Raw genomic sequence first — 27,432 nt, 5'->3', positions numbered from 1 at the left:
AGAACCAGTTTAAGTGTTGATTTTTTTAAAAGACAATAAGTCCTTTTTGCTTTCCTACAGCTATTTTGGTAAATTGCACTTAGCAAGGGAAAAGGGCTTGCTCACCTGAATGCTACATTGGAGAAAAGGCAAATGAGATATGGTAGCTTATGAACAACGTATTGGGTCTTGAAGTTCAAATGTTACCTTCTAACTTTCTTCCACAACAAAAGCTACTTTAATTTCTCTGCCTGACTCCACCAGGCAAATTGTTTACATCAGTTCTAAGGGTATGTAAAAGGCAGTGGGCTGTGTTTTCCCTGACTAACCTTATTTGCCTAACTGTGTTTGCCTTGCAGTTCTAACTGTGTTGTGTGTATGTATGTGTGTGTGTGTTTTGTCCTTGTGCAACCTTTGACATTCAGAGTTTTCATGCCGTTCAGCTGGTGGATATTGAGCCCTCACCTGTCAGTGCTCTGAGAATGACCTTAGTAGAGGTATCTGGCAGCATCTGCTATCACCATTTAATATATTGTGGTATTGCTGATGTGCATGCTGAATAGGGGCATTACAGTGTAATCTGCTTCCATGCGTAAGTGACAAATGAATGCATAACACGTTAAGAACAAAACTCGCCTTCCCAAAAGTTAGATCTTGGAATTGACCTAAACGATCTAATTCGTGGCTGAACTAGCCAGTATCTAATAATTAAGGTTGTGTAATGGAAGTACTGGAGCCAACACACTATCTAATATTTAAATCCTGCAGTAGGAAGTATTAGGTCTAGTCACCCACTGTGAAACAGTGGTGTTTTTTTTTTACAATACCCTTGATCTAACATTTTATAAGGTCATTGAGCGACAAACAGTAATTGTTCCACTTAATCTTGACCTAGGCAAACCCAATCTGGTGGACTGTGTCCAATTCTAGGCACATTTTATGAAGGATGAAAACAAATAGATTCATAGGAGGGCAGTGAAGATGATCAGAGGTCTGGAAAACAAGCCCCTTGAGAAGAGAGTGGTTATGTTTAGCCTGGAAGAGAGAACACTGTGGGGGACATGATAGCACTCTTATAATACATAAAGGGCCATTTTGTAAAAGAGGGTTCAGCCTTGTTCTTTGTTTCCCCAGAAGGCTGGACTACACAGGAGAGTAGATATTGGTTGAATATTAGAAGAAGAAAAAAACTTCTTAAAGGTATAAGCAGTTTGACAGTGGAACCCATTATATGTGGAAGTGGTAGGCTCTCCCTTCCTGGAAATCTGCTCCCAGAGACTGAAAAGGCATCTGTTTTGTATGTTCTAGCCCTGAATTTTCTGCATTGAGCAGGGGATTAGTGGACTAGATATCTAAAGAACCCCCTCCAGCTTCATTTTCCTGTGAATGGACTGAGGACCATAAGTTGGTCATCTTTTGAAAAAGAATGCATCTGATCTTTAAAAATCAATGCAAATAAACTAAGGTACTATATCATCCATATATCTAAAACATTTTCTTTGCCTTGTTTCGTTACTGAATTTGAAATAAAACGGCAAGCCTTGTCTTATCAAAAATGCATCTCATTAAATTGGATCCAGGGACAGTGAGGTGCTTATTTTTTTGAATCCATTTTAACTGGTGTTTCATTTTTGACCTTTACTTTTTTTGCAAAGGCAATATTCACAACTATGTAACTTAGTTTATTAACAATCCCCTAGACCAGTTAGCAATACTGTGTCTGCTATATATGCACTATATTTACAGGAATTAAAAAAAACTGACTGTTATGCATTTTTAGTCATTTCATTCTCATTTTATGTTGGAGCTGTTTCAAGTAAGTAGCCTAAGTTTTCATGAGATGTGCATGATTTTTTTACTGTAGAAGTTACGCAATGAAGCTTTATTGAATATGCTGACCTGAATGAAAATCAAGACTAATTTTTATTGTATTTTTTAAAATTGTGAGCCACCTGGGGCTTTGGATTCAAAAGGCTGGATAGAAATTGTTAAGTAATCCCGTTTGTACATACCTCTTTTCAGTGGAACATGTCAGTGTTACTTCAGTTGAACAAGTAGCTAATGTAACTTGGATGCTTCTTATTTATTTCAATATTTATATACTGCCTTTCTCTGTTTAGATAGCATTCAAAGTGGTTTACATAGGCAGGCTAGTCTAAACTACCGTTTTTCAGTGTTTACAAGTATATCCTGTGAATCACAGAATTCTCAGCCACCAGGTGTTGCCTTCACAGTGTTGTCATCTCCTTTAGCTGCATGCCATCAAGCTTCAGTAGGCAATCGTAATTCAAGCCTGGACAGGTCCTAAAGGTTGTTCTCTATTCTTTGCTAGCTGGCCTTCTCACATATTCCCATGCTTCCATCACTGTGGGCGCAATCCAAACCTGCGCTGGAGCAGGCAAACCAGGAGGCTTGCGCTGCATCCAACACAGGTTCATTGTCTGCAGTGGCTCAGCCAGAGGCAAGGGGAAGCTCTTCCCCTTACCCCTGGGTAAGGGCTGCTCGCCCCAATGGGTCGAGCCCCAATGTGCAACTCTGTCCAGCAATTACTGATGCAAATGGCCAGTTTGCACTAAAACTTCTAATCTGGTTCACTGTAGAGCAGCGTTTCTCAACATTTGTCCTTTACCATACCACTTTGCATGGTCCACCTATTTGAAGTGCCACCGGAAGTAAATGGTGATGACATCATCGCCAGTTACTTCTGGGTTGGGAGGTCAGCTGCAACACGACAAACACCAGCAAGAGCCTCAAGGTGGTCAGGAGGGCTTTTCCAAATGCAGAAAAGCATGCTTTGGAGCTCGGCCTGCAAAGCCTCCTACTGCTGTTTGTTGTGTCACGTTCCTGGTCTTGCTGCCGGACAGCAAGTGTCCAGGCGTCCCATGAGTACCACCGGACACCACCTGAAATACCACTGGTGCTATCTATATTACTGGTTAAGAAACGCTGCTGTGGAGAAGCACGCAAAACTTGAGATTTTGATAGCACTTCTCAACATACCAAATGTTGTCACTTTTCACAGCACTTCCTACCAATTTTATACTGCTTTATTGAATATCCGACTATCTCAGAAGGTAAGATTTGGAGCTCTAAAACTAGGGAAAGAACTGGGAGTCTGTCATGGGCACAGAAATTACTGGTTATAGAGGATCAAGTGTTATGATCAAGAAAATAAGACTAGTAGAGGTTTAGAATGTTGCTGTAAACAGTATAAAGCAGATGACACCTGGATGTTTCAGGAAAGGCTAAGAAGTGAGTTTTCTTCTGAGAGGCACTTGTCTTGATGACATGAAGATTATTGGTATAGTGAATAACAGAAAGAAGGTACCAAGGTTTGAATGAGAAGAGGGAACAAAAGAGACGAACAGCTGGCTGAAACCTATGGAGAGAAAGAAACAAGTGGGAGGGGGAGACACAAAATAATAATGGAGAACCCTAAATATTGGGACCGTCAGCTGTAGTCTAAAGGGAAAAACAGAAGAAGACAAAGTGCAGAGATTTGCAGGGGGGGATGATCATAGCAGTAGAAAAGGACAAAACTTTATCCAATTGCCTGAAAGCTAAGGAAACAGTTTAAAAAGAAAAGCAAAAACCTACTGGGGAAAATGATGAACTTTTTAAAATCAGAAATTCCCCAAACCGCAACACAAAGAACCTTGTTATTGAGCCCAGTAATGCATAGATAAGCATGTTTGCAAGAGCATGACAAAATATAGGAGGAAATTCACCCGCTCTTTGTTTCCTGGTTGGAAATGGAGGCCCCTTCCTTAAGCAGCATGCGATCATGTGATAAAATGCAATAAACAACCAAATCTATTGCAAAGGATAATAACTAAAGAGCTGAAACAAAGTTTTTGAAACAGTTACTTCCTGTTTTTGCCATATGCTTCCTGGGATATTGAATATAGATCTCTATGGTGGTGGTCTTGATGTAGTGGTTTAACCCCGTGTTAACTAGCACGGAGATATTACAGAATTCATTTAAGTTAGCTATGTCCAAGGCATTCCATTCAGTGTGCAGTATAAGGCAATACACTTAGATGGAAGAATTCTTTACAGTACCTCTTCAGGCCACAGGTGGGATTGGTTCAAATTTATGAACTTTCTTCTGTTGTGCGTAAGCAAAGGTACTGGAATGATTGACAAGCAGAGGAAACACTGGTGGCTTGCTTTATATTCCTCCATTGCCTCACATAGAAAGCAATGAAGGAAATAAGGGCAGGAAATCTGTATTTCTCTCTCTCTCTCTCTCTCTCTCTCTCTCTCTCTCTCTCTCTCTCTCTCGCTCTCTGTCAATTATAGCAATCATTTTGCCTCTTTTGTTGGTAGTTGTATTATTTTCCTAGTTGGCTAGGTGGGCAACCATTTGAGGGTTTTCAGTCTTCTGCCATGCCATACTGACAGCCCAGTCCTATCCACAATTTCCTGGGAGTAAACCCCATTGACTCTAATGGGACTTACTTCTGAGTAGAAATGCACAGGATTGGGTTCTGAGTTGCTAGTAATACTCCAGTCTCATCTTGTGGATAATTTTGTCCCCATGTTCTGACTTCCATGATTTTTCCAAAGGACCCATGAAAGATAATTTGATGCAAATGAAAACTGTTTGAAATTATTCTTTGCTTCCATAGGCCAGAATCAAAAAAGCAGTGCAACACTCCCAAGGAGTGCTTTGGGTGCGAGTTTCATGAACAAGGGCATGGCCCACCCATCCCCATTTGAAACGGAGAAAATGTTAGTGAAAAGCAGCTTATGATGAGGTGGTGAGGCTGGGGGTTGAAGATGTCAGTGTCCAAAGTAACTCAGTCAGTTCTGCTGGGGAGAAGAGTAACATATTTGGGGAGATGGCCATAGTTCCATGGTACAGCATATGCTTTGCATGCATAAGATTCCAATCATTCCCATGTAGGGCCTGGAAAACTCCCTATCTGAAAGCCTGGGGAACTGCTGCCTATTAGAGATAATACTGACTTAGATGGACCAAAGATATGACTCAAGATAAGTCAGTTTTCATGTGCTTATCTTTTGCTCTCATACATGCACGCATTCACCCATGCATCCATAAGGTAATTAAACTCTGGATTCTGGGCTTATCAGTTTTTTGTTCTTAGACTAAGTAAACAGATTCAGTGTTAGCAACTTCCTGTGTTATAAATTGTGGTAAGCATGCAGTATTTCAGTTCACTAGGTCACAGAAAGAAGCATCGTCCAAAAGGGGTTGAGGGGACAGAATTTTGAATTCCCCTCTGCTTAGCAGACATCAACTGTGAAAGTTCTCCATTTGTGTCTGTGAAGTTCCCTGTCAGAGTATATGTTCACATAGAAAGGTGAAAGTTCTGTAAGGGAAAGTTCTAGAGCTTTGGCAGGACCTTGTGCATTATTCTCTGGTTTGGCACATTCCTGGTGCTTATGTTTCAGAGAGTTGGCTGAGCAAGTTCAGGATGTTTCCTGACCACAGCAGAGGGAATAGGGAAGGTCTTTGATAAGGGGTAACTTTGTGTATTTGGCAAACGTATTTTCCTTTTTTGTTTGTTAGTATCCCTTAGCAAGTAAATGGTATAACTCCTTAGATTTGCTCCTTTGATTGTGGAGATGGCATCCTTAGCAGCACAGTCCAAGGGAAAAGCTGTGCACAGAACAGAGAATTAGCTCTAATGGTATTTGCTGTGGCAGGAAAGCTTTTGTCTGTTTATAGTAGGAATTTTTATTTGTTTGTTTGGAATATGCTCTGCTTTTTGTAACTCTGGCAAAGCAGCTGCACTTCAGTGTAAGTAAGTGTAAGGTCATGCACATTGGGGCAAAAAATCAAAACTTTACATATAGGCTGATGGGTTCTGAGCTGTCTGTGACAGATCAGGAGAGAGATCTTGGGGTGGTGGTGGACAGGTCGATGAAAGTGTCAACCCAATGTGGGGCGGCAGTGAAGAAGGCCAATTCTATGCTTGGGATCATTAGAAAAGTATTGAGAACAAAACAGCTAATATTATAATGCCCTTGTACAAATCGATGGTAAGGCCACACCTGGAGTATTGTGTCCAGTTCTGGTCGCCGCATCTCAAAAAAGACATAGTGGAAATGGAAAAGGTGCAAAAGAGAGCGACTAAGATGATTACTGGGCTGGGGCACTTTCCTTATGAGGAAAGGCTATGGTGTTTGGGCCTCTTCAGCCTAGAAAAGAGGCGCCTGAGGGGGGGACGTGATTGAGACATACAAAATTATGCAGGGGATGGGCAGAGCGGATAGGGAGATGCTCTTTACACTCTCACATAACACCAGAATCAGGGGACATCCACTAAAATTGAGTGTTGGGAGAGTTAGGACAGACAAAAGAAAATATTTCTTTATTCAGCATGTGGTTGGTCCGTGGAACTCCTTGCCACAGGATGTGGTGATGGCTTCTGGCCTGGATGCCTTTAAAAGGGGACTGGACAAGTTTCTGGAGGAAAAATCCATTACGGGTTACAAGCCATGATGTGTATGTGCAACCTCCTGATTTTAGAAATGAGCTATGTCAGATTCAAGGGAGGGCACCAGGATGCAGGTCTCTTGTTATCTGGTGTGCTCCCTGGGGCGTTTGGTGGGCCGCTGTGAGATATAGGAAACTGGACTAGATGGGCCTATGGCCTGATCCAGTGGGGCTATTCTTATAGTCTTATGTTCTTATGTTTTAAAGAATTACTTGTGAAAATACATGTATAAAATTTTGAAAATAGCAATAATATACCAATTTTACATAACAGTCACTCATTAAAATACTAAATCTAAAAGTGAGAATAAAAACAAAAAACCAATAATTAATTACCAGAAGGCCATTTTTGCCAGTCTTCACTTAACCATGCAACTCTCTGCCCCACGCCACCCCATTTAATCCTGTTCCAGGGTCTCTCAGAGAAATTTTGACTGGCACAGAGGGCTGGTATGCTGAGGAGGCAGCAGGGATGTTACGTTGGAGATGTACGTTTCATTGCATTGAGCGGGGGGGAGGCTGGAGCGGGTTCTCTTGTCCATCTCTGAAGGAACTGATGGACAGTGGACGAAGGATGGGCAGTCCGATTTTTTTCTTTGGATGAGGGAGAGCAGGAGGAGGAGCCCAAGTGGGTACTTGCCTTAGAATTGACTGGAGGGGGAAAAAAGGAGGTGGGGAAGCTGGTGGGGGAGGTTGTTTATAGCAATCATGTTTTCCAAGGGCATGGCTCCTGTGGGCTCTGTTGTTACTTGGGAGGAGGAAGTCTTATTGAATGATCAACACAAATGGGACTACTTCTGAGTAGAGCTGCAAAGGATTGGGTCATGTTGGTAAGCCTCCCAGCTGCTGCGCGTGACCCTCCTCTCACTTGTTTACAAATGGAATGGGGTCAGCAAGAGTGTATTAAAGAACTCCAACACACACACCCCGGCAGCAGCTCCGTTTTTTCCCTTGGAGCCATGGCTGGATTTTTTTAAAGGGCAGGATTCCTGACTCAAGTCTTTTCAAGTAACCAGAATGCTCTGGGCGACTTGGAAAGTCTGCCCGTTAGGACTCATTTTTGACTCAAGTTGTGGGGAGCAGGGACTTGTGACTTGACTCTCCCATCCCTGAGGGGTGCTTTTTTTAGGATTCACAAGCCCATGAGCATATGTTAGTTAGTAGTTACACATCTAGTCTCCAGGATACTTAGAAGAAATGTCACTAGATCACAGGGAACAGCATCTAACAAACACCTGTCACTCATGTATAATATACATACATGCCATGCTGTCATGTTTGTCTGTAAGTACAAATGAAACAACCAAAAACAAAGATCTTTAATAATAATAATAATAATAATAATAATAAATAAACAACTTTATTTATACCCTGCCCTTCTCCCTAAAGGGACCGAGGGCGGCTTACAACATGTTAAAAACAGATTAAAACATAATTTAACAAACAGATAAAAAACATATTTAAACACATTAACAGATACCATAAAAACAGTAGTCAGATAAAAAGTCAGATAAAAAGAGCATAAAGCAGCAGATCATAGAGGAATCAGGCCTGTAAAAAATACTAAAAGATGTAGAAAAGATGTTAAAAAGGCCATGAATTCAGAAGGCTTGTTTAAACAGAAGGGTCTTCAGGCCTCGCTGAAAAGTCTCAAGAGAGGGAGCCATTCTCAAGTCAAGGGGAAGGGAGTTCCATAACGTTGGTGCCATTACTGAAAAGGCCCTATTTCTTGCCGCCGCCCCACGTACCTCCTTAGGCGGCGGCACTTGTAAAAAGGCCTTCTCTGATGACCTAAGAGGACGAGCCGGATTGTACGGGAGTAGGCGATCTCTAAGATACCCTGGCCCAGAGCAGTATAGGGCTTTAAAGGTCAAAACCAGCACCTTGAATTGGGCCCGGAAACGAATGGGCAGCCAATGTAGCCCCCGGAGAAGCGGGTTGACAGAGTCAAACCACCTAGCTCCAGTGACCACACGGGCCGCCGCATTCTGCACTAATTGCAGTTTCTGAACCGTCTTCAGGGGCAGCCCCACATAAAGCACGTTACAATAAAGAGAACTAAAGAAGCTTAAGTAATTCTTCAAACAGACAATTCAATTCTTCAAAACAGACAAGGCTTTTCAAAACAGAGTGCTGGAGTGGGAGAGGAACAGAAATTATGCTTGAGCGCTGAACAGAATTAGTTGTAACACAGGGAAATGGTGTGAACTTGGGGTTTTGTATTTTGAACTGCTAGGTCAGGATCCACAAATGGTCCTCCCCTGAACCAAAGACCAGTGGCACCCTGCTGTTTCAGTTTCAGAATTTTTTTAAAGCAAGTAGAGCAGGGGTGCTCACACTTTTTTGGTTCGAGAGCTACTTTGAAACCCAGCAAGGCCCAGAGATCTACCAGAGTTTTTTTACAATGTTCGCGCCATCATAACATATAACATTTGTGTGTACAATGTGTGTTGGTGTACCTTGCATAACCGCATGAGCCAATATTGCACAACACAACATAATTAACTATAAACATTTTTTGTAATTACTTGAGTTTACTTTGATGACTTGCACTGAAGTGAATCAGCCAAGGATGCATAGTCAGACAGTAGCTGCTGACAGCCAGCCTCAAGCATACTTCCAAATGTTCATCAGTCATGGTGGAACAGTACTTGGACTTAATGATCTTCATGTAGGAAAAGGCTGACTCACATAAATAAGTGGAGCCCTTCCTACCTCAGGTGCTTTTCTATCCCTGAGGGCCCTATTGCCTTCAAGTGGCTGCAGCTGTGCAGCACATTTTGCTGGATGCCCAGGCCTTACCCTTAAAGGGGCCACTGCTGACACCACACCTACCTCCTCACCAGATCTTCCTTGATTCCAATACAAGTGTGTGTGGGGGGGGGGGGGGAGCAGATCTCTATACAGACCAGTGCAAAAACAGGGGAAAGGTGTGGGGGAGGGAAGATCTCTATATAGACATCACAGCAAGACCAGTGCAAAACCCCTTGCACACAGAACCAACAGATGGAAGTTGGGGGGGGGGGCAGATCTCCATACATACCAGTGCAAAAGCAGGGGAAAGGTGTGGGGGAGGGAAGATCTCTGTATAGACATCACAGCAAGACCAGTGCAAAACCCCTTGCACACAGAACCAACAGATGGAAGTTGGGGGGGGGCAGATCTCCATACATACCAGTGCAAAAGCAGGGGAAAGGTGTGGGGGAGGGAAGATCTCTGTATAGACTTCACAGCAAGACCAGTGCAAAACCCCTTGCACACAGAACCAACAGATGGAAGTGGGGGGGGGGCAGATCTCCATACATACCAGTGCAAAAGCAGGGGAAAGGTAAGTCAGCCCCAGTAGAGTCAATGGGGCTCACTCCCAGGGATGCATGGATGGGAGAGAAGCCTGCCAGCGGCTCCTCTCCCAGGGAGGAGCCTGCCAGGTGCTCACTCCCAGGGCTCCCTGGGCTCACTCCCTAGGCTCCCTGGGCTCGCTCCCTGGACTCACTCCCTGGGCTCGCTCCCTGGGCTCACAAGCCTGCCAGGGGCTCACTCCTAGGGATGCGTGGACAGGAGAGAAGCCTGCGATCGACTCATTTCGCCTCGAGATCGACTGGTAGCTCGTGATTGACATATTGGGCACCCCTGAAGTAGAGGGATAAAAAGTAAGAAAAAGAAGGAAGGAAGACAAGGGAAAGCTTATTTAAATGTGGGGTCCCGTGTTTCAACTTAAGGCTCAAGGGTGGGTCTTAGAACAGAAATGCTTGAAGCCCACTAGTCCAAGCCTTTGAGAAGACATGGCAGCAAATGAAAAAACATAACTCTTAAATTAGGCTCATTAACAAATCTGGTTGTTTATTTGAGGACATGAGTCACTTCATTCTGTGAGCCCAACAGGACTTTGAACATCCTTATTTACAGAGATACTTTTTTCTTTTTTGCAGTTATTTTCAGACAATCAAGGAGCCTGTAATTGTGTGCCAAGATTCTTTCAGAGATGCTTCTTCTCTCCCCCGCCGTTGGCTTAGGCACTGGGGATGCTTTAACAAGAACCTTTCTTCTGTTCCTGTTTAAGCATCGGCACATTGCATATGAGAAGTGCTAGATTTTAACACAGCTGCTGTGGTAGTTGGCTTGTCTACACAGAATGAGGAATTGTTGGGCGTCTTTGTGCAACGTTTCACTGTGTTGGGCCATTTATAAGAAGAATACATTATCTCGCATTTTCTTTAGTAAAAGGATCCAGCAACTGTCCAAGAACTCCACAACTAAGCCTTGAAAAAGCCAGAATGTAAAACTAGAGAGAAAACATGCAGGGTAGTAAATTCAGTAGTGTTTTTATTTTTAAGGCAGAGCTCTCGAAGTCATAAATCTTGCATATTCTCTCCCTCCTCAAGGAAGAGAGGGTTGGATCATAGCATGAACCTTGCAGTGGTAAGCTGGCATGGAGGCCTTACATCATGTCTGTCCAAAGCAATGACTGAGATTTTTTTGTTGCACTTATGTGATGGCTGGCATGCAGTGAATGTTTGTGTCTGTTGGGATTTTTCTCTTTTTACAATTATCAGCCAGTCTCACCCTTTAAAAACATGTTGCTTTAAAAACATGTTGAACTCTCTAATCTGTGAACAGTTCCTCATTAAATGCTTTAGGCGTTTACGGAAAGTGGAAATGGGGGATGAATTGAGCTTTCCCAAAAAATAAGAATTAAAGCCTGCATCATTGCATGCATGTAATGTTACTCTTCCTATCTTTATGTAAGACAACCGCTGCATGTGTAATATATTGAGGAGACTCTAAAATTATGGTCTCACTGTGAATCCTTGACTGCAGGGTAGATGTTACAGCTTTTGAAATATGAATCCTATATAATGTTGTCAAGGATTAACAATGTAACAGATTTTATTTATAAGGGAAGGAAAAGCATCAAGATGTCAAAATGAGTCTGTTAGAGCAGGGGTCTCTAAGCTTTCCAGTTGAAGGGCCACATCAAATATCTAGCACAGTGTCGAGGGCCGGAAAAAAATTAAATATAACATTTATATAAATACGTTAGAGATGGAACTTAGATGAATGAATGGGCTCAAATGTCCAGGATTTCTCCAAGCACCAACAAAGCCCAAGAAATAAAGCGTACACTTAAATGGACTCCCATTCCCCCACCCCACAAGCACAACTCTGGTTGTGTTTGGTCAACTGGGCCAGAGGCTCTCAGGATCAGAGGCTGGCCACGGGCCGCATCTAGCCCCCGGGACGGGGTTTGGAGACTCCTGTGTTAGAGCATGGTGTAACTTATGGTATTAACTGCATTTTTTCCTAATTAAAAAACCCATATCTAACTTTTCACCTTAATCTAAGCCCCATTGCTGTTTAAACTGCTGAATACTGACTACAGTCTGCCAGCATCTTACACAATGGTTACGTTCCGAGGTTGGCATGTAAAGACAAAATCGTGTATTGTTGAAACTCCTTAAATCCAGCAAATATGAACTGTCACCGTATAAACTAAAAGCGCAGTAGGAGAGATATATGGGAACTGAGGGAACCGCAGTATCATTCTCATTTCAGGCTTGCTCTGGGGCATAAGTTGTAAGGGAGGCTGAATTGCCTGCACTATTTAAACATTTTTTTCTCTTTTCTTTTTTGGGGGGAGCAAAGCACATATACTTAAATTAGCACTAGTCAATTGTGCATAAAATGTGGGCTGACTTTACTTACTTCCCCCAACATTTCACCTTCCACATACTTGAACCCCTCTCCCAGTCCAGGTACACTCCAGAGGACTATAGCTTATTTTTCACAAATTAAGATAGTTTAGTCTTGATCTTTCAAGGCCAAGTTCAGGTCTCCTAATGGTAATGAAATAACCTTATTCACCCTATTTAGCAACTTACTCTGGGTCCCTATTGGTCCTGACAGCAGTTTTTAGTATCCTCAGTACGGGTTCCCCCCCCCCGCTTTCTGATAGTTTGTTTTCTAACGATCCGCTCTTTCAGCACATTTCAATTATACTCGGAACTCATTCATTCAATGCATGTTCTGCCCTTTATACTTCTCTCTGCTGTTCTGAAGGCTAAAATTGCGCTCCCCGTGTTGATTTGCATTTGACATGGTGATTCAAACTGTTTTGGGAGGGTGTGAGACAGAGCATGGGTGCCGACTTTAACTCTGGGTCTATTCCCATTGCAGAAGGCATTAATGAGAGTCAATTTGCAGAAACCTTTGTGTGAAAGCAGGAATTTTCAAGATAAAAAAGGCATTTGCAGTTCGTTAGTTAAAAAAGCATTGGAAACAACATTTGTACACTAAAGAAAAGTGTACAAATGTACTGAAAAGACTGAAAGAAAAGACTGGGTTCCACTTTTCAACCATTTCTGCTTTTCAGCACTGCTCTGGTCCCTAACCTGTCACATGAGCGAAGACACCTGTATTGGAATTTTACTGTGGCCCTACTCTTATTTCCAGAAAATCATTCTACAGGCCCCTTCTGTTTGAGCTCTTGGCTATTGGTCTATGGAGTTCTGCAAGTTTCTGTTGTGGTCCCTATGCTATCTATAAAGAACCACTGGGAGCAGTTATCTGGAGATTTGGAATGTGATGACACCCAAACTCTCTTCCTCTCATTGCCATCTGGCAGCCAGGAGGCTGTGGATGTTCTCTGAATCTGCACGTGGCAGCTATACAGTACTGGAAGGGGCTAATGAAACTTAATCCAGGCAAGACAGAGGTGGTGGTAGTCCATGGGAAAGCTGAGTATTGAGTGAGTTTAGAGTTTTTTCTAGATGGGGTTGTATTCCCCTTGAAAGAATGGCTTTGCAGTTCCTGAACCCAGCCTTCCTTCTTCCTGTGCAGATGGCAGCTATGGCCAGGAGAGCTTTTGCCTGGTATGTCAGGGTAGCCTTTCCTGAGAAAGCAGATGCGGCTACAGTGGTCCATACCTTAGTTGCTTTTTGAACACTGCCAAACAGTACCTGGGGCTGCTCCAGAAATTGCAGCTGATGCAGCATGCAGCAGTCTGAGTACTTTTCATTGTCTTGATTGTTGGAGCATATCACATCAATGCTCTATGAATGGTATTGGCTTTGGGTGCATTTCTGGGCCCTTACCTATAATGTTAATGTATAATGTTGGTCATTACCTATAAAACCCTCCATGGCTTAGGACAGGGGTGCTCAAACTTTCAACTTTAGGGATGCTGGACCTTTAACAAGTGTATAGAAGAGAGAATTTCAGCAGGTGCAGCTTGTCATCTGTGGGACGACAAGTTGCACCTGCTGAAATGCTCTCTTCTATATGCTTGTTAAAGGTCCAACATCCCTACAGTTGAAAGTTTGAGCACCCCTGGTTTAGGACTACAGATGCCTGAAGGACTGTCTTCTCAGTACTTGAGAAGTTGGTGGAGCTGAACATGGGGATACTCAGCAGAGTGTTTTTAGTGGTAGCTATCTGTTTGAGGAAACCTCCCCTAGAATTCCTCTCATAGGAAGCCCAATTATCCCCACTTAGCCTATCCACTTTTAAATGAGTAGTTAAGACTTTTTTGTTTGTTAGCTTTCTTTTGAGTGCATCTGGCTTTTAGTGCCTGCCTCTTTATAGTCTGTCTCTATGCATCTGGCTTTTAGTGCCTGCTCCCATTGCCTGCCTGTTTTGATTGATTTTGTAAACTGATTTATTTTAAAAATATTGATGAAATTATTGCAAGCTGACAATGCTCCTTTCAGTGGGACAAGGCAACCTAGAAGTACAAGTGTGTGCCACCTAACAATGGGAATATGTTCTCTTATCCCTGTTGTTATGTGATTAGGTTGTTAAGTGGACATTCAGCCCACTCTAGTGCCTTTGTTGTGTAAATAGACACTCCCTGCCATACACTAGCTGGCTGCACAGGCTACTGGAGATAGATGGCCTCTTCTTTGCATTAAGAGCATCCCTGTTGTGTAAACAGACGCTCTGCTACAGGCTATGGGAGACGCAATTGCCTCATTAAGAGCATCTTTATTCTGCTTTGACCATTGCCATATATGCGGTCCGTCGTTAAGTGAACAGTTGTTAAGCAGTGCACCTGTATTTCCAAATACATAATACGTATATAAATAACAAGTACATGAAATGGTAAACTATTATTGGACTCTCCTGGTTTAGACTGCCTGTGCAGGCTTAGATGATGGGATGTCTCCCATACCAGAGAGAGAGAGAGAAATCTCAACATATAGAAAAGTAATACAGGTTGGTCGTCTTTATTCTTTATCCACGAGTTTGGGATCCATGAATTTGACTTAACACAGGTCCCAACCTGTACCTGGAGGGCCTCATCGAACCTCCTGAACTCAACTGGAAGTGCTTCTCAGAAACCTCCAGGAGGCCTTCTGAGGTGCAGGTAGGTCACATGCAGCATCCTCATGCCTCAGAACACACCCCTGATGTGACCAGAAGACACTTCTAGTCACATCTGGGAGGTTCAGTGAGGCCCTCCGTACATGGATTGGGACCCACGTTAAGTCAAATTCATAAGTGGTCCTTCCGGAAGAGTTAGAAATGCACTAACTATTGCCCACTTGAAATGCAGTGGGCAATAAATGATCATAGAATCATAGAGTTGGAAGGGACCTAATAGGTCATCTAGTCCAACTCCCCGCCTTAGGCGGGAAATCCTCTTAGAGTATCTCCAGTAGGTACTTGTCGAGCCTCTGCTTGATCTTTTCTTCACATTGAGATCTCCTCCTGCTTTCCCCCTCCCAACCCCCCCCCCCCGGTATCTGGAGATGCCATTAATGTTTGTAGTTGGGATCCTTGACTAACCTGTACCACTAAACTTGTACTGTTACTATCTCCAGTTTTAAAGTTTCATTTAAGGTTTCTGCTTTTCGGGCTCTCTTCAGTGAAGACTCCCACTATAATATCAAGACCACACTGACACCCATTTCACAATCACTTCCTTTAGTATGCCTCCTGTTCTATCCAGCTATTTTGTTGTTGTTGTTTTTTAGAGCCTTTTACTCCACTGGGTCTTAGAAATCAGGACAGGATTCATCAGGACAGGATTCATATAACTCAGTGAAGTAGCACGTGGAAGCATTGTGCTGTTTCATGATGAATGTTCTGTTTTACTTTGTATATACATAAGTATATATATATATATAAGTATATATATATATATATATATATATATATATATATATATATATATATATATATATATATATATACATATATAATGTATATATATAAGTATATACAATATATATACTTTGTTTTGTAAGACTGGAATAGGCTTGGGGCACTTTTCTGTAACCCAAGCTGGAAGCTTTAAAGCTGAATCTATAATTAACTCAGCTTTTTGGACTCTTTATTAATTCTTACAGGCCAAGATGGGTCAAGATTTGTTTCTTCTGCTTGGAATGAGTTGGGGTTGGAACGGAGATCCAGCAATTAATACTGGCCCCGTCTCTGAAAACTCAAATGCCTGTTGGAGTCCAGTTGGTTGATCTGGAGTCTGTATGAGCACATAACCCGCACAAAATGGGGGAGCTTCAATAATATGATTGCTAATGGAAAAAAAATATTATTCCCAACAAGCAAGGAAACTGGGGCACTGTCAGGTGGGGCCACACATGAAAGACCAACTCTACAAAGGCTTCTTCAATGATGAACATATTTTTTGTTGTATCTGGACTATAAAAGCAGTGGTTGTGAAACAAACTGACAAGAAAAATCTGATGCTAGTGAATGAATTGGATCACTGATCCATTTTGAAATACAGGTTCCCAGACCCCTGCGGATACCGAAACCTGTGGATAATGGGCAGTCCATAGGGGCTCATGATAGTGGTAGGGTAATAGTGGTACAGCAAAATACAGCTAGTATTGAGATGGATGGCAAGAAAGTTACTTAGGAGAGAATTTCAGCATATTGTGTAGATACTTTTAAGAAGAATCTAGAGCCATCAGTTGGTGTGGGATTGGACTACATAGCTCTTGAGGATCTTTTATACTTCTGTTGCTCTGTGTTAGAGATGAAGAGTAGACATTACTTGAAGAACAGATGAGATAGAGAATGCCAATTTGTTCTAAAATGTAATACTTAATTACAAAAGATAATCTGATACGCACAAAAAAAGGGTAAATCCAAGAATACAAGGCAATGACAGCCTCCTGCTCTTTTCCCTCTCCCATAACACCAGAACCAGGGGACATCCACGAAAGTTGAGTGTTGGGAGAGTTAGGACAGACAGAAGAAAATATTTCTTCACCCAGCGTGTAATTAGTTTGTGGAACTCTTTGCCACAGGAAGTAGTGATGGCATCTTGCCTGGGTGCCTTTAAGAGGGGATTGGACAAATTTCTGGAGGAAAAGTTCATTATGGGTTACAAGTCATAGTAGGTATGTGCAAGCTCTTGGTTTTAGAGGCAGTCTGCCTCTGATTGCCAGATGCAGGGGAGGGCACCAGGATGCAGGTTGTGTCTGTTGACTTGTGTGCTCCCTGGGGCATTTGGTGGGCCACTGTCAGATACAGGAAGCTGGACTAAATGGGCCTTTGGCCGGATCCAGCAGGGCTCTTCTTATGTTCTTATGTTCTTAAGAGGGCTGTCTTTTAATTTGCCTTGTCAGCACAATCCTGTCATTGCACTACTTATTTCTGGACAACTTGTACTTCATATGGTGCTCTTCCTCATGAATATTTTTTTTAATTTTTTGACATACAAGAGTAATACAAGATTGATTGTGTACCCCTTTTATCATACAGACCACCCAAAATGTTGTTGTTTCAGACTTCAATGCTCTTTCAGTGTTCCCATCACATGACGACTGTTATGGCAAAATTCCTGTAATGAGAATCATGGTGTGAAAACCATCTTGCAGTATGAGAGATGCGAATAGACCATTGCATGTGCTTATCAGTTGCTGGTATTTGTTGGCGGGGAGGGGAGAGGGAAGAACAAGACCTTGCTTTGGTGTCTGATAATTGCATGGGCTAGTTTGGTATCTACTGAAGATTGCTCAGAAAATCATATTATTTTTTGTTGTTCATATGTTCATTAATCTGTGGCTGCTTATAAAACAAGGACCTTTTGGAAAATGCAATGCAAAATTTAATGAGATATTAGGACTGCCCAAAATTTACTCTCTCCCTGTCCTCAAGCTCACAGACAAACAGGGCTTTCAGTATTTGAAATTACCTCCTGTCTGGTTTCATTTAATAAGAAACCAGGAAAAAAACTGTATTTTATGTGAGCAAAATAAAACACATCAACAGGCTGAGTAACACGGAAGTCTTTGGGTAGAGGGATTGGGTCCAGAAATTCACCCATTCATTGTTGCTTTTTTGTGTGTATATTTCAGAGTCGGCAATTGGAATCTGAGACTGGAACAACAGAAGAGCACAGTCTGAACAAGGAAGCCCGAAAATGGGCCACTCGTGTGGCAAGGGAGCACAAAAACATTATTCACAGTCAGCGGGTGAGTTGAAAAGGAATATAACATTGCAGTGATACAAGCATGAGAGAGACGCTTAAAGTCCGCTGGTTACTTACTATGTATAATCCAGCTCTAAGGTAACCTTTCTGTACTTTTCTGGAATTCTGTGGGATCTGGGACTCAGCAAGTCTTTTTACGTACATGTAAAGGGTTGTGAACACGCAGCAGAGTTTCCTTCCTTTCTTTGAAGTCCTGTTCCATGTACCCTTTGCATCACAAGCCACTTTTTAAAACTCTCAAAAGTTTAAAAATTGTGATGTAGTTGGGGAAGGAGGGAGGCCCTAATATTTAAAGAAGCCGAACAAAAGCCTTACTATAAGGAAGCGTGTCTGTAATGTTTTTCTGGATCACATGCAAATAAATACCCTGAGCAGAATACAAAGAATGGTCTCTAAATACCCTGAGTGGTCTCTAAATACCCTGAGCAGAATACAAAGAATTGTACCTTTTTTCTAAACAATCCTACATTTGTAGTACTTAGTATTTCAGAGTGGAAGAAACCTGGCATGGGGGAGGGGTGGTCTCCTGAAAGCTTATAGAACAGAGATGCAGAGAGCGGGCATACTAATCAAGGTGCAGGAGGTAGTCACTTACAAGCATAGCTGTTACTTCATCCTCGTATCCTTTCTACACTTCTTTCATGCACTTCCTTGGTACTTTTCAGAGTCTCAACCTGTCTCTTGCACTCCCTGTCAGACTGTACTTTTCTTCTTACAACAGGAGTTAAGTGTGGAGAAACAGCAGTAGTCTAGCCTCCAACCAAGTTGGTCTTATGAAAGAAATAAAATAATTCACTGGTGAAGTTAGGCCAGAACTGCACATTTGGTGGCCATCACAGGAGGGAGATCAGCAGTCATTTTTCGGAGGTGGAGTGGAGTGAGGATGTTTCCAAGTAGGAAAGTTGCTTCATCTTTCTGCTGCTGCTATTTCTCCCCACCCAGCCCATCAGGTACTTCATCCAGCCAACTGTTCTGTTCATCCACCCACCGTCTCCAGATTGGCTAAAGGAAGCAACTTCATTGAGTCCTATTCAAGTCTATAGTATCCCAATTAACCTACTCTTTGACTTGGCCCTGTTTGAGTTGAGAGTTGTCTCCTACAGCAGGAAATCCCTACCGTGTTATGTAAAATGCTTTAACTAGAATTGTAGTAATTCACAACAATTTCAGTCATGTTGGTTACACCTTAAAATACTTTTCTTGGTTTTTTCTCCAGTACATTAGCCTTGCACTGCCTTTCTGGTTACAACACCATCTTGTTGAGATGTGTTTGTTTTTAAAAGCACCCCAAGTTAGATGTCTGTGTTTTGTTTACAAAACAGTCTTTTTCTTGAAGGCATTCCAGGCATGGGGCACCCTTATAACACCATGAGTGAATTTGGCATTTTACAGAGTAACTGAAGCCAAAAAGAGATGGGCCTGTCATGGGGGGGGGGGGGGTACTGCCAAGTTTGAACTGTAGAGAAAATGAAATTAACAGGTGAACCTACAGGAATATAGAATGATTCTGAGCAGATATGGCTCATGTTCATTTTGGTTGGGAATGAGAACTATTGTTGAATCAAAGCCTTTTAAAAAAGTGAATTTTGAGGAGGGGAAAAATGGTTGGTTGGCAACCTTCAGTCTTGAAAGACTATGGTATAAGCCTATAGCACCCGGTATTCCCAGGCGGTCTCCCTTCCAAGTACTAACCAGGCCTGACTCTGCTTAGCTTCTAAGATCAGACGAGATTGGGCATGTGCAGAGGAAAGGGTCACTGTAAAAGGTTCCAGGGCGGGAATTCCAGACATAAGGAACAACACCACGGAATGGGAAGAAGCATTTTAAGTCACTAGCATTTCCTTCTTTCTGTTTTTGGCTCCTTATAAATCAGGAAGACGGTATTTTGGTTGGTTGTTAACTTTGGCACATGAAACGTCCTCCGTGCAAAGGCTTGGCAGTAAGATCCCTTTCAGAATCAACTGTGCACCAAATAAATTTGCATCTTTTCCCCTTCATATTTATGGTAGACACTTGAAGAATTAGAATGCCATGGGCCTGTGGTGTCTGAACAAAGCCGGGCAGACCTGGAACAGAAGATAGATGAAACCAGAGAGAGCATCCGCAAGGCTGAGGTGAGAGGAGTATCATTCTCATATCTCTGGTTGTTCAGGGCAGAAGCACATATTACTCTGTTTTGCTGCACTGATGGTGCTGTTTGAATACTTAGACACTACAAGGCAGATTTTTTTCCCATTGTGTGAATTTTTAAAAACATGTTAAAAGGTTTTAACTTTTAGATCGATAGATTGATAAAATGCATAAGAAACAGGCTGTAGGAAGAGGAAATAATTTTTCTTTAACTAGGTGACACTAAGTTGATAAGGTTTTATATGCACTTTTTCAGAGAAGCTGTTGGCACCAACAGGAACTGACTCTGCCAGGTTTTCTTGGCTGACTGAGCTGCAATAATTAAAGTAGTAAAAACAAGGATGGATGAAAACACTAATTATTTGAACACCATTTAGTGCCTTCACTGTCAAAGTGGAGCATTGGATGCAAATTACAGTTGAGAAGGAAAGTTTTATGGAACTGAGAGATCATGACACTGTCCTTCTAGAATCAATGCCCAAGGAAATCTGATTCTGCATGCTGAGTTCATCCTGGACAGTCCTGTCCTCCAGTCACCAGTATTCACTCCTATTGCCCTGAAAATTGATGCTAGTCGTGATAACAAAACCACATTGTGCCTGCAGGGGATTTGCATGTATACAAGATTCTTATATCTTCCACTGGCTGAGTTTACTTCATGCGTTTTGTCTGGTTGTCTATTTCTTTTGGCTTCCTACAACTCACGGGTTGTATAGGGGAGAAGACCACAGAGTTGTGTTCTCCCCCACACTTGATCTCCCTGGCAAATGTGAGGGGAGTGACTATGGATTTCCCAACACCAGTTCTTGATTTGCAAGCCACTGTTGCAGGGAACCAGAATTACATGTGTGCTGTATGTATTTTTCTTGTAATTCAGGCAATTTAAAAAGTGACCTTTCAGACACCAAATGTGTGCTCACTGAATCTTGTGAGAGAGTATTTATAGTGCATGTTAAAAAGGTTTGCCACGTTGAAGAGAGATAACTTGCTCTGCTTTAGTGTGAACTCCTAGTCTTTGCACAAGAATTCTTTCAGGGCCTTTGCCAGAAAATTCTTTGGTATCAGAATTCAGGTTTTTAAAGACTGAACTATCCAAATCATTATCAATAAAAGAATTTCCAGAGCTGTTCAGCATGTTAGTTTACTGTGTTGAAGTCAGTACCATCTATTGGAGGTTCCAGGTCTGCAGTCTGGATGTGCTGTAGACCTTGCTGCTGGATATGCAGGTGACTAGACTTCCATTGTCTCTGTCATACACTTGGATGGAGAGCAAGGACATATGAGCATTTACGTTGCCACTGGACTTTTGCCATGTGCTCTTTGGGGGCTGACCCTCAAGATAGTTTAGAAACTGCAGCTGGTGCAGAGTGCAAGAGCCCATTTGTTAACTGGAAGTAGGCAAAGAAATGCAGCTCGCATTCCTGCCAAGTTGCACTGGCTAATGGTTTGCTTCAGAGCCCAGATCAAGGTACTAGCTATTACATTAAATTCCTAAATAGTTTGGAACCATAGTACCTGGGAAACTCCTCTACCCACTTGAATCCTCCTGTAAGTCAAGCTGATTTGGGGAGGCATCTCTTTGGGAAGTGCATATAGAAACTGTCCACAGGCAGTCTTCTCTATGGCGGTGCCAGATCTTTAGAATGCCTTCCCTGAAGAACACTTCCTGTGTCTGCCTTTCTGGAGGTTTATGGAACGAGGCATTTTTATATCACCTTATGGTATTCATGAAATGTATGCATCTGACCCATTTTTTTGCTGATTGTTTTCCTTTAATTTAAATTATTGATTTGATTTTGTTCCATTTGATATTGTTATTTCGACTGAATCAGTAACACTAGAAGTGGCAAAAGTGCATGTCTTGTTTTACTCTGCTTCTCTTGTGCCTATTTGTCATCATTCTGGTGTCTGCTTATTTTTGCTGATATCTTTTCACCTCAGTGCTAATTTTAAGTGTGATTCACAGCACATGGTCATGGTGAGAGCATAAACCTAACCCTGTCTGTTTTGTGGAGAAATAAAAGAAGTTGAGAAGAAAATGTCATCACATTTTCATCACAACAAAGAAATCACCTGCTGCTATTGTATGCCTTAATGCAGAAAGCGGTTTGAGTGAGTGTATAGAAATACAGAAAGCGGTTTGAGAATCTGCTTTTTTTCATTGACAGCATAAGACGAAACCTGCTAGATCAGCATTTCTCAACCAGTGGTACTTGCGGTGATGGTGGTGTCTGGTGGTACATGCTGGACCCTTAGACCTCTGCTGCCTGGCAGCAAGACAAGCAATGCAACGCGACTAGGAGGCTCGGCTTGGCAGGCAGTGTTCCAATGTGCTTTTCATGCGCTTGAAAAGCCCTCCTGTCTGCCCTGAGCCTCTTAATGGTATTTGTCGTGTTACATCTGGTCTCCCCATGTGGAAGTCACTGGCGATGACATCATCACCAGTTACATCTGGTTGGTTGGTTGGCAACCTTCAGTCTTGAAAGACTATGGTATAAGCCTACAGCACCCGGTATTCCCAGGCGGTCTCCGATCCAAGTACTAACCAGGCCTGAGCCTGCTTAGCTTCCGAGATCAGACGAGATCTGGCATGTGCAGGGTATATTGTTGGCCTCCTTCAGTCTCAGAAGACTATGGTATCTTGCTCTGAGTGGTGGCTCTGGAACAGTGTCCTCTCCAGTGTGTGAAGCCTGGGTAAAGTAGATATGGAAGACAGACTGTTTCCCATGCAGCAAATCCCCCCTCTCCACGTCGCTGAAATAGTCCAATGGAAAGGCAGAGGCCAATACGGTTGGTTCCAGCGGCATTGCAGGAGTTGCCGGAACGTGACTGTGTTCAGCCATGAACTGCCTCAGGAACTCCGGCTCCGGATTTTGCCTCGAGGTTGACTCCTGAAGCCTTTTCCATAACTGGATGTAGCCACAAGGCAGTGGAAGTTTGGGATCAGAGTTTTCCTTCTCTCAGATGAACTGCCTTCCCAGGCTAACGAGTCCCATCTACCTTGTGGTAACAGTACTTCCAATAGGTGGACCTTGCAAAGTATTACAGAGTGGAACAAATATTGAGAAACGCTGTGCTAGATAATATCAGAAAGTTACTCAGTCCAGAATCTTGTTTCTTTGAGTCACCAGCCAATTGCTTTATCGATGCTCCCAAGCAAGGCTTAAAGGAACAGCCCTTCCCTGTTTTTCACCAGCATCTAGTATTGAGTGGCATAGCCTCTGGAACGGAAAGTTCCATTTAGCTCAAGTGGCAAATAGCCATTGATAGAGCTATCCTCCATAAAGATCTGTATTACTCCTCCAAACATTTTTCTGATGTCTAGAAATACCTAGGTGCCGTTGGTGAACTATTAAAAAGAGTAAGTCTTGTGCATATTCTTTGGAAATCACTAACTTGTCCTGACACCAGCACTCAAGAAAGCTGGTTGTGAGAATCTGCTATGGTTCTGTGCTCTTGATGTCAGTCCAGTTTCAAAATGTGGAGATATTTGCATGTGAATTTTGGTATTCACTGTAACATTGATACAAAAGTAACTTAACATCGCATACCAGCGCATGTTGCTGACTGGCACAATCTCATCAGAACAGATTGTTTTAAAACGCACACCCATCTGCTGCCTTGAACTGTTTATTCAGAAGCTTGTTCTGTGACACTCACTTGGCAGCCTTGTGGGTTTCTATAAGCCATCCTGAGCAGGGTGCTAGTTAATGTTTCTCAAAAAATCACCTCAGAAAATTGAGAAACTCCACTTTGGTGTCATGTTGCTATTCCTTCTAGAAGTTTTCTTGTAGGTTTGCAAAACTATCAACTTCAGGGCACTTTTGTGGTTTGGGGTTTCCCATCCCCAAAGATGTTGCTCGGGTATCTGACCTGTAGTGCTGCTGTAACACATGGGCAGTACCTATGTTTTCTATTGATAAGCAGGGCACAGTGGCATAGCTAAAGGGGTGCAGGGGGTAGCAGTTGCAGCGGGCATCAAGCTTTAGGGGGGCAACAAGCTGAGCTTGACAGTAGTGACCAAAATTGTAAAAATCTTGGTATGTATGAATAATGCCATCATGTTATATATCATTGGAAAGGTAATTTAATGCCGAATGCAGCGCAACAAACTGCACTGGAATATCTGTATTCTATCAAAAGCTATGGCCAATTAACCAGAAAATGAAAACACAACTGCCTTGTGGAACAAAAAGTGGATTTGCTCAACTCCTATAAGACTGATTGTTCTGAGTGCCAATGAGATGTTGTTATAATACAGCATGGAACCAATGACTTTTTATTTATTTACTTAATATATTTGATTTTATCATGCAGGGAGGGCTACAAAATCTTCTTTGACTCCTGGTAGCAGATAGATGCCTTAGCTATGCCACTGACTGGGGGGAGGCAGCAGAGCAAGTGAGTGGTGAGCTGCTGGGCGAAGGAGGTGGATTCTTCCCAATTTTCACTTTTTAAAAAGCCTGGGCGTGATGTCACTTCCGGTTGTGACATCACTTCTGGAGCAACATTTTGAATTTGGCACTGGGCTGCACAATTATTAGCTACGCCACTGACAGGGCAGATGTTGGAATACTGTATCCTAAGAGTTTAAGGGCTCAATCCTATCCAACTTTTCAGCACCAGTGCAGCCACAATGCAGCTTTGAGGTAAGGGAACAAATGTTCTCATACCTTGAGGAGGCCTCTGTGACTGCCTCCCCACCACAGGATGCAGTGCACACCCAATTGGCACAGCTGCCTCGGCACTGGAAAATTGGATAGGATTTGACCCTCAGTCAGCTGGTGCAGCATTTTTTAGTACCCATCAGGAACTGCCAGTGCTCTTAAGTCAAGAACATATTGGTCTGAACAAATCCCAGAATCCTCTGGGCAGAGCTTCCATGCCCTTCTTACATAGGGCAGTGTGTACAAATCTTTTTTGTGTTAAAGTTTTTGCATATCCCTGTGACTCAGCATTAGCTGACAAGTTTCATCACGGAAAACAGAATTCAGAGCAGTTTCCCTACAGTAGTCATTCTTACTGAATCACTCGTTAGGGCTCACCTTGCTAGTAGTTAATATGATCCTTTTTCATTTCAGGCATGGTATGTATTGAAAAGGGAAAATACCTTATGTACTGTGGCATATTTGAGGGAACACTCTGATTATAATAAGTTGCCTCCCCATTCTTTATGGTGAGTGTGTCCCAATATTCTTGCCAGGCCAGGGCATGGCTTTCCCTGTGCTTGTTTTCACATGCTGGAATATCCTTTCTTCTGAATCGCATAGGATTTTTTTGGCATCAGGTGGCAACCATTCCTTGACTGCTGATGGTTTATGCTGGTGAACATGCGTGTTTGTACATAGTTTTGTATTGTTCTATAACAGATATTAAAGTACTTTTATGAAATGACTTTTTGCCTGTTGTTCATCATCTTGGATGCCTCTTCTGGCAGAGAGAGCCATTTGTAAATTTAGTTAATTTAGAAAATCTGAAAAGATTTGCCAGGCTCTGAATTTGAGGTCATGCAGCAGGCCATTCGTGTAGCACATAGGTTAGGATTGCATACAGTAGCATCTGCCTGGTCTTTCTTGTCCTCCGGTTTTATTATGCTTTGAAGGCAAATGGTGCGTATCTATTGTAGCAAGAGAAGGTTGCATTTCCTTTGAAAAGTTTGCTTATGAGAATTAGTTTGTGTGGTATGTTTCTGAATCATTAATCTGATGGCTGACTGACAGAGATAAATGACATTACATGAGTGACTGAGACTGAAACCTTTTCCTGGTTCAGCATCCTTGCACTTTCCCACAGAAAACCTGCGCTGAACACTTGCTTCCCCACCCCTTAAGTTAAATGTAACCTATTTTTGCAGTGTGTGTTTCTGCTTTTTAAACAGTTATCTGAGTTGTCATCCCCATTTAAAATAGATGCTTGTTGCTGGGTCACAATTTTCAAGCTGGGGTCAACAAAACAGAAACCTTTTCCTTAATTCAAGGTCACGCCACTTTGGAGGCTGCTTCTCATGGAACATTTGTGCAATACAGCAGTGCTCCCATGAGTAATTCCCATGCTTTAATGATTGAGTTTTTGCTACATCTGAAAGAGATATAGGTATTTGTTAGTACATGTATCCCACTTTCCCTCTTGAAAGAGGCACACGGAGTAGCCAACATAATGTAAAGGTTATCATAGTATAATGATATACTGGTATATACTGGTATAATGTATACCATTATACATTATACTGGTATAATGTAAAGGTTATCATAGTAATGAGTGAAAATTGCTTCTTTATAGATTTGATAAGCAAAGTATGTAAGCTTTCTGTTGGTTGTCTTCCAGTGTGAGCCTTTATTGCCTTGCTGTTCTGTTTTTGAGATTGAATTTATGAAGCTGTCTTAGTCTGGGTCAGCATACCCCAGTATTGTAGACACTTGAAGTGGTTCTTCAAGGTCTCTGTGCATATATTATTTACTTGTGATGGTATATATGTTGGTTCTTGAGAGGCTGTCAAATGCATGAAGCCTTTTGAAAGGTTGCTGTTTATTTAAAATACTCGGTAAAATCAACAGCATCTACCAATCACTAATTAAAAGCACACAGCCTCATCCAGCCAGCCCACAGAAACAAAGGTGGGGATGGTGGCGGCAGCAACATTCTGGGGATGGTGGCAGAATTCTGTGAACCTTGCCCCGGGTAGCACAGGAGCCAGGTTCGCAAGTGCAAGCAGCTTCTCTTCAGGTTCAAGATGTTTACACTTCATTTCAAAGATAATCTTTGGTAAACTCTCCCACTTTCCAATGATAGACCCAGGATGTTGAAGGATTCTAATAACTGTTTTTGTTCCCATAGATAATAAAGCTGAAAGCAGAAGCACGACTTGACTTACTGAAGCAGATTGGGGTTTCAGTGGATACCTGGCTGAAAAGTGCAATGAATCAGGTGATGGAGGAACTGGAGAATGAGCGATGGGCAAGCCTCCCTACAGTGACCAATAATGGCTCTTCGCACTTGGTACGCATTTATGCTTTTCTTACCTCGGCCCTTTTGTCTGTCTTTTAACTTTTGGGTTGTAAACATTCTGCACCTCAGCGAACACATTCAAATGCAACATTAAAACATGGTTTAGTGCTACTAGGCCAAGGCTCGACACTGAGTGCAGCCCCTCAAGGGAGAGGATTTGCTGCTTCCATTCCTGGCTGAGGACAGACAGGGATTTGCCATTGCATCGAAACCTGGCAAAATCAGTTTCTTCTACCAGCGGTCAAGAGTTTAAACCAGGTTATGAAAGTAGCAATTACAACTAACAGAATTTTTTAAAAACAAAGAGGGGGAGGGTAACTGCTCTGTGATGCTCTCATTTAGACTGATAAAGTAGGGAAATGATGTGTTACATGAGGTGGTAACCTGGTTACTG

At 42.4% G+C, this 27,432-nt stretch overlaps 1 protein-coding gene across 1 annotated transcript in view; it reads left to right on the top strand.

Annotated features, from left to right (window-relative positions):
• FCHSD2 (FCH and double SH3 domains 2) overlaps positions 1–27,432 on the top strand; it is a 164,551-nt gene that overhangs the window by 113,080 nt on the left and 24,039 nt on the right. Inside the window, exons 11-13 of the mRNA XM_066619897.1 lie at positions 17,770–17,886; positions 19,913–20,017; positions 26,868–27,029. Of these exons, the coding sequence (XP_066475994.1) occupies positions 17,770–17,886; positions 19,913–20,017; positions 26,868–27,029 (384 nt within the window). The remainder of the gene's footprint in view (positions 1–17,769; positions 17,887–19,912; positions 20,018–26,867; positions 27,030–27,432) is intronic.

Source organism: Tiliqua scincoides, chromosome 3 (assembly GCF_035046505.1).
Source record: "Tiliqua scincoides isolate rTilSci1 chromosome 3, rTilSci1.hap2, whole genome shotgun sequence".
Lineage (NCBI taxonomy): Eukaryota > Metazoa > Chordata > Lepidosauria > Squamata > Scincidae > Tiliqua > Tiliqua scincoides.
This window is presented reverse-complemented; position numbering and strand designations above follow the sequence as displayed.